At 41.0% G+C, this 8,527-nt stretch overlaps 1 protein-coding gene across 1 annotated transcript in view; it reads left to right on the top strand.

Moving 5' to 3' along the window:
- NRDC (nardilysin convertase) overlaps positions 1-6,913 on the top strand; it is a 60,369-nt gene extending 53,456 nt beyond the window's left edge. The window contains 2 exon segments of the mRNA XM_053693483.1: positions 3,348-3,434; positions 5,609-6,913. Coding sequence (XP_053549458.1) covers positions 3,348-3,434; positions 5,609-5,809 — 288 coding nt within the window. The 3' untranslated portion in view covers positions 5,810-6,913.
- The last annotated feature ends 1,614 nt before the right edge of the window (positions 6,914-8,527 follow it).

Genomic DNA, 8,527 nt, shown 5'->3' on the forward strand with positions numbered 1-8,527 from the left:
TAAGGTTTGCCTTCCTAGACAGGCATTACCAGTTTGTGGTTCTTCCATTCGGATTGGCTACAGCTCCAAGAATCTTCACAAAGGTTCTGGGTGCTCTTCTGGCGGTACTAAGACCGCGGGGAATCTCGGTAGCTCCATACCTAGACGACATTCTGATACAAGCTTCAAGCTTTCAAACTGCCAAGTCTCATACAGAGTTAGTGCTGGCATTTCTAAGTTCACATGGATGGAAGGTGAACGAAAAGAAAAGTTCACTCGTTCCACTCACAAGAGTTCCCTTCCTGGGGACTCTTATAGATTCTGTAGAAATGAAGATTTACCTGACAGAGGACAGGCTAACAAGACTTCAAAGTGCTTGCCGCACCCTTCATTCCATTCAACACCCGTCAGTGGCTCAATGCATGGAGGGAATCGGCTTAATGGTAGCGGCAATGGACATAGTACCCTTTGCACGCTTACACCTCAGACCACTGCAACTGTGCATGCTAAGTCAGTGGAATGGGGATTACTCAGACTTATCCCCTTCTCTGGATCAAGAGACCAGAAATTCTCTTCTATGGTGGCTTTCTCGGCCACATCTGTCCAGGGGGATGCCATTCAGCAGACCAGACTGGACAATTGTAACAACAGACGCCAGCCTTCTAGGTTGGGGTGCCGTCTGGAATTCTCTGAAGGCTCAGGGACAATGGAGTCAGGAGGAGAGTCTCCTGCCAATAAACATTCTGGAATTGAGAGCAGTTCTCAATGCCCTCCTGGCTTGGCCCCAGTTGACAACTCGGGGGTTCATCAGGTTTCAGTCGGACAACATCACGACTGTAGCTTACATCAACCATCAGGGAGGGACAAGAAGCTCCCTAGCTATGATGGAAGTATCAAAGATAATTCCCTGGGCAGAGTCTCACTCTTGCCACCTGTCAGCAATCCACATCCCGGGAGTGGAGAACTGGGAGGCGGATTTCTTAAGTCGTCAGACTTTTCATCCGGGGGAGTGGGAACTTCATCCGGAGGTCTTTGCCCAAATACTTCGACGTTGGGGCAAACCAGAGATAGATCTCATGGCGTCTCGACAGAACGCCAAGCTTCCTCGTTACGGGTCCAGATCCAGGGATCCAGGAGCAGTCCTGATAGATGCTCTGACAGCACCTTGGGACTTCAGGATGGCTTACGTGTTTCCACCCTTCCCGTTGCTTCCGCGATTGATTGCCAGAATCAAACAAGAGAGAGCATCAGTGATTCTAATAGCACCTGCGTGGCCACGCAGGACTTGGTATGCAGACCTGGTGGACATGTCATCCTGTCCACCTTGGTCTCTACCTCTGAAACAGGACCTTCTGATACAGGGTCCCTTCAAACATCAAAATCTAACTTCTCTGAAGCTGACTGCTTGGAAATTGAACGCTTGATTTTATCAAGACGTGGGTTTTCTGAGTCAGTTATTGATACCTTAATACAGGCTAGGAAACCTGTTACCAGAAAGATTTACCATAAGATATGGCGTAAATACCTATATTGGTGTGAATCCAAAGGTTACTCTTGGAGTAAGGTTAGGATTCCTAGGATATTGTCTTTTCTACAAGAAGGTTTAGAAAAGGGTTTATCTGCTAGTTCATTAAAGGGACAGATCTCAGCTCTGTCCATTCTGTTACACAAACGTCTGTCAGAAGTTCCTGACGTCCAGGCTTTTTGTCAGGCTTTGACCAGGATTAAGCCTGTGTTTAAAACTGTTGCTCCACCATGGAGTCTAAACCTTGTTCTTAATGTTTTTCAGGGCGTTCCGTTTGAACCCCTTCATTCCATTGATATAAAGTTGTTATCTTGGAAAGTTCTATTTTTGATGGCTATTTCCTCGGCTCGAAGAGTCTCTGAATTATCAGCCTTACATTGTGATTCTCCTTATTTGATTTTTCATTCGGATAAGGTAGTCCTGCGTACTAAACCTGGGTTCTTACCTAAGGTAGTTACTAACAGGAATATCAATCAAGAGATTGTTGTTCCTTCTTTATGCCCAAATCCTTCTTCAAAGAAGGAACGTCTACTGCACAACCTGGATGTAGTCCGTGCTCTAAAATTTTACTTACAGGCAACTAAGGAATTTCGACAAACGTCTTCTCTGTTTGTCATTTACTCTGGGCAGAGGAGAGGTCAAAAAGCTTCCGCTACCTCTTTCTTTTTGGCTTCGTAGCATAATTCGTTTAGCTTATGAGACTGCTGGACAGCAGCCTCCTGAAAGAATTACAGCTCATTCTACTAGAGCTGTGGCTTCCACTTGGGCCTTCAAGAATGAGGCCTCTGTTGAACAGATTTGCAAGGCTGCAACTTGGTCTTCGCTTCATACTTTTTCCAAATTTTACAAATTTGACACTTTTGCTTCATCGGAGGCTATTTTTGGGAGAAAGGTTCTTCAGGCAGTGGTTCCTTCTGTATAAAGAGCCTGCCTATCCCTCCCGTCATCCGTGTACTTTTGCTTTGGTATTGGTATCCCAGAAGTAATGATGACCCGTGGACTGATCACACTTAACAGAAGAAAACATAATTTATGCTTACCTGATAAATTCCTTTCTTCTGTAGTGTGATCAGTCCCCGGCCCGCCCTGTTTTTAAGGCAGGGAAATATTTTTTAATTTATACTCCAGTCACCACTTCACCCTTGGCTTTTCCTTTCTCGTTGGTCCTTGGTCGAATGACTGGGAGTGACGTAGAGGGGAGGAGCTATATGCAGCTCTGCTGGGTGAATCCTCTTGCACTTCCTGTTGGGGAGGAGTAATATCCCAGAAGTAATGATGACCCGTGGACTGATCACACTACAGAAGAAAGGAATTTATCAGGTAAGCATAAATTATGTTTTATACCTCTGATTACCTTTGTATGTAAGCCTCTGCAGACTGCCCCTTATCTCAGTTCTTGCATTTTAGAAAATCTGTTCTGGCTCCTAGGTAAATCCAGAGAAGTGAACACAATGTTATCTATATGGCACACATTAACTAGTGCTGTCTAACTGTGAAAATCTGTCAAATGCATTCCGATAAGAGGTGGCCTTTAAGGGCTTAGAAATTAGTATATGAGCCTACCTAGGTTTAGCTTTCTATAAATACCAAGAGAACAAAACATATTTGATGATAAAAGTAAATTGGAAAGTTGTTTAAAATTGCATGCCCTATCTGAATCATGAACATTTAATTTTGACTAGACTGTCCCTTTGTCGTAATAAAAACACAAATGTATAACATGTAAAAATTGATTAAACATTTTGTATATATGCATCATGGGAAATGTGTGTAGAGTCCTGAAATAATGTTTTTTTGCAAGCCGTCCTATGTACATTTTATTAATCTGTATGTTGTGTTTCAGATTGATGCCCTTAAAAAGTTCACCAAACAGGATTTGGTAGTTTGGTTCCAGGATCATAGAAGCTCCGATAGAGTTCTGAGTGTTCATGTAAGTGGTGCTTGGTCACAAATTACATCCGAAAAACAATTGCATGGTCTTTGGTTTAAAGTGAAGGTCCATTTTGATGAATTAGTGCCCGGTTTTTAATAATCCTATTAAAAACAACGGCACTTTAATTCATCACAATTGACATCTCACTGTTTTCTTCAAAAACTTACCTTTTTAATCCTGAATGCCGCTCCAGCGATTCCCCCGGCTGTCTGAAGCCTCTGCAGACGTCAGAAATGACAAATCGGGCTTCCTCCAATCACAGCTTCCCCCCTGGGGAATCTTGGCCTGATGCAACGCTGTGATTGGAGGGAGTCGGGTTCGTCATTTTGGACCCGCGAAGACGGCTTGTGACGGGCGGAGGAAGTGCTGGGGCGGCTGCCCGGATTAAAAGGTAAGTTTTTGAAGAAAAGAGTGAAATGTTAATTTTGATGAATTAAAGTGCCCTTGTTTTATTAGGTTTATTAAAAACCGGGCACTAATTCATCAAAATGGACCTTCACTTTAAAGGACTTTAACATTTCTCTTGTTTACATCATACATATACTGAATGTGTGTATGTATGTGTGTGTATATATGTATATTGGCTGCTGTTGCTCTATGTCAGTTACAGGACTGTAGCTGATTTTCCCTTTTGTTTTTTCTTTCATGTTTTTACATGCAACTGATTTTTAACATTTTTTGTACCAAATAAAGCTGTATTTTTCAACTTTTAACAATTTGACATATACAGTGAGGCCCCGGTTTACGCACGACTCGGTATACGAAATTTCGGTTTACGAAATCGAAATTTGAAGAAAAATTGACTCGGTTTACGAATTTTTTTCGCAATACGAAACAAAATGCCGGTTTGCCCCCCTCGGTTTACGAATATTTTTCGCAATACGAAACCAGTGGCCCCTGTGCCCCCTGCATACTCAAGTATGATTGAATTAATGAAGTTTGGGTACCAGTGTGGAGGTGTTGGAGAGGTTTTGGAGCCATTTTGCAGCAAGTTGTTGAGCCTTTTGGAGTCATTTGCAGCAAGTTGTTAAGCCTTTTGGAGCCATTTGCAGCAAGTTGTGGAGCCTTTTGGAGACATTGGAGCCATTTGCAGCAAGTTGTTAAGCCTTTTGGAGCCTTTTGGAGCATTTTTTGGACACTTTATTTGAATTTTTTCGGACCTCCGGAACGCATTAATTGATTTTCAATGCATTCCTATGGGAAAACGTGTTTCGGTTTACAAATTTTTCGCAATACGAAACGACCCGGAGAACGAATTAAATTCGTAAACCGAGGCCTCACTGTACTCTTTTCTTTTTTATATGGTCTGGAGATGCGGATTAGCAGAGTGTTTGTATGTATATATATAGATAGATAGATATATTGTGTGTGTATCTATCTCTATATCTCGAGAAGACAGTGGCATTAAAGGGACAGTCAACACCAGCATGTTTGTTGTTTAAAAGGAAAGATAATCCCTTTATTACCCATTCCCCAGTTTTGCATAACCAACAGTTATAATACACGTTTTTACCTCTGTAATTAACGTTGTATCTAAGCTTCTGCTGACTGCCCCCTTATTTCAGTTCTTTTGACAGACTTGCATTTTAGGCAATCAGTGCTCACTCCTAGGTCACTTCACGTGCATGAGGTCAATGTTATCTATGTGAAACACATGAACTAATGCCCTCTAGTAGTCAAAACGCATTCAGATTAGAGGCAGTCTTCAAGGTCTAAGAAATTAGCATATGAACCTCCTAGATTTAGCTTTCAACTAAGAATACCAAGAGAACAAAGCAAAATTGGTTATAAAAGTAAATTGCAAAGTTGTTTAAAATTACATGCCCTATTTGAATCATGATGTTTTCTTGGACCTGACTGTCCCTTTAATTATTTCAGTACAACTGAAATGTCCACTATGGCAGCATGGAACATTTTGCATTTGTCCCACAGAACAGTATTGCACAAACATGCACTTAATTTTATATCCATTTCTAAACCACTTACATTTTTTTTTTCTTCACGATAAAAGGTTAAACATGTTACAATAAATAGTTTTTTATTATTGTCCCTATTAAGCTTGTGGGAGTGTTTAATGCAGTTTTAGTTAGAGATGGCACCAATAAACTGATAAGGTTCTGCTCTTTGCCAAACAACAATCAATAACTCCTGCATTGATCGGTTTCTTCTAGGTGGTTGGATATGGGGAGAAAGAACCAGATGTTGTGTTATCTCCGGTGCCCCCTGGAGAGCCAGAGAGCTCTTACGGCAACATCTCAAGTCTTACCTTCCTTCCACCCTCCTCACTGATGGCGGATACAGCGCCGATTACAGACATCCGCGGCTTCACATCTACCCTGTCGCTTCTTCCATATCACAAAATAATCAAATGAAGGTTGTTCCGCGGGATGAAGGATGAACATTTACACCGTAAACTTGTGTTTGCTGCAACTTCTTCTTCTAAACCTTTGCAGTTTACTACCCGGGGTGCTTTTAAAGGAACAGTTTGCACTTTTTAGTTTACATAACATAAGCTGGCAATAAGGCAAATTCTGTGAGTGCACAATGTTTTAAAGGTGAGCATTTGCAGCTACCCCTGGTGAATTGATAATATAGACTGCAGATATTGTTTTTAAAGCGAGTGAGACTTTGTTTTTTAACGGAATTGGTGGAAATCAGCATTTTGTCATTATGATTTCATAAAAAAACAAACATTGTCATTACAGAGAGTGCCGTTATGCAGATAGCACAATGTCATTTTATTTTGCTAAGGCAAGAACAGATCTACTGGAAGCAAAGGGGAAATGCTTGTATTGGGTTTAGCTATGAGATGGTTTTATTGAGAATTTGCCAGCCCGGTGTGTGTTTTCTAATAACATTAAAGATTGTGATTAGCTTTTAAAATAATGATGGATGATGTCTGTCAGGCCTATTCCCTGTAGCATATTTATTTTATTGCTACACACAACTTTTCTTATAGATCAGGATGGTAAAAATGGGGTAAATCCCCCCCCCCCCATTTAAAACTTTCACCTTTTAATTCTATTTATTTTAAGTGCAGTGCCCCAGCAATACCATCAATGGTAAAGATTTTTTTTAAATTAAGAATGAAATGGCAGAAATACAATAACCCCATTTTTTTTTCTTCAGTTTATGGCACATGGAATATATTTTCTGCAAAAAAATAATTGCTAGGTGCTGAGGTTGATGGTTTCCCAAACAAAATATTTTCACCTGGAAATGCAGAGCAGTTTCCACAATCGGTGTTAAGCACAGATGATAAACCTACAATACAAAATCTGCATCTACTAAACAAAAGCCCCACATTTGTAAAGTTTGTTTAGATAACTAAAGTAATGTCTGAACGTTCTCATAAAAGGTGTCAGAGCTGGCTGCAATTCCATCAGGAAAAGATTCTTATTTTGCTATATTTAATATATATATTTCTTTTTATTTCACACCCATGGCTGGTTTTAAATAAAGAAAATGCAATGGTGTGTTTTTGTGTTTATTTTGCTCTAATCTATTGTTGTTGGTTTTTCTTTTTTATGACACGATGAGTCCATGGATCATCTTAATTACTAATAAGATATTCACTACCTGGTCAGCAGGAGGAGGCAAAGAGCACCACAGCAGAGCTGTTAAATAGCTCCTCCCTTCCCTTCCTCTCCAGTCATTCTCTTTGCCTACGTTAGTGATAGGAAGAGATAAAGTGAGGTGTTAGTATAGATTCTTCAATCAAGAGTTTATTATTTTTTGAAACAGTGCAAGATGTGCTGTTTTTTCTTAGGGTGTAGCCTTAGTCCATATCGGTCTCCTCAGTAGAGCCTTGGTGGCTTTAGAGCAATGGGAACTTGTGGGACATAATTCTCACTGCACCTCCCATATTTCTTGCTGCCCTATCTCCTTAAGTCTGAGGTATTCAGAGACTCAGCATTTTGTTTTTCCTCAGGTCGATGTGAGGGAGAGGACCTCTCAAGCCTGAGAGCTGCCTTACTGCCAGGCAGAAGTCAAGGTAAGTGTTATGTTGTTTTTCTGGGGCACAAGGAGACTCAGACAATCCGTTAGCACACTCTATACATAAGGGGCTCTATAGTAAAGTAGCTCTTTATGTGGGGACATTTAAATCTTTCCTTAGGGGAAAGTATTTGGGCAGTATTATTTAACAGGCACTGGGGCTGGAGTTAAGCTGTTTTACAAATAATTAGGATGGCTCTGGTGGTTTCACTGTTCAATGTTAGACTTAACACATTCTATACATCGGTATAGGTTACGCCCACGATGGGCGGTGCTTCCGGTGTTGGCGCGCCTTTTCGTAGCTCTTCAGTTTAAGGGAGCAGTCTAATCAAGAAGGACTTATCCGAGCTGTGCTAAAGTCGCATGGTAAAATTAATCATGCGCTGCTAGTGCAGTGTCGGTATTCCCTTTTCCTCTCAGCGCATCGTTGTTGGTTTCAAAGGAGAAAGCCAATACTAGAACGGATCATCTGAGGAGAGAATTCTAGCTATCGGATCAGGTAGGAGCACTTCAGCTGAGCACTGAGGTGCAGAGGTTGTTGTTACAAGCGATTTGCATTAAAAATGAATCTGCAGTTAAATAAAGGCAGTTTTTGTATTTAAAGAGACAGTAACGTTTTTTTATATTTTCAAGTATTTTAGAAAGTTTTTATTTTCTATTTGGCAAATTGTGAACAAACATGGACCAGGGGGACTTGCAAGATGTCACCTGTGCTTTATGTTTTGACACCCAATGTGGAACCACCAATCCCTTTTTGTCCTTCATGTATTCAAAGGACTTTTAAGTTTTATAGGGAAAATATTTTTTCAGAGCCAGTTTCTTCTAAGGCAGCCATTGTCCAAGAGTAACGATGAGGGTCAATATATGCCGCAGCTTTCTCCCCAAGCGTCCCAAATTTTACCGCCCTCACAAGCAGTGCCCTGCACTTCAGCTATAGTCCCTTCTGGGTTTTCGTTACAAGACATAGCTTCTCTCATGTCTTATACTATTTCTGATGCTCTGTCTGCATTTCCAATGTTACAAGGTAAACGTAAGAGGAAAGCCAGACATTCTGTAAGCGAGGTTTCTGATGCAATTGTTGCAATTTTGGAGGT

This window comes from Bombina bombina, chromosome 10 (assembly GCF_027579735.1).
Source record: "Bombina bombina isolate aBomBom1 chromosome 10, aBomBom1.pri, whole genome shotgun sequence".
In the NCBI taxonomy this organism is placed as follows: Eukaryota; Metazoa; Chordata; class Amphibia; order Anura; family Bombinatoridae; genus Bombina; species Bombina bombina.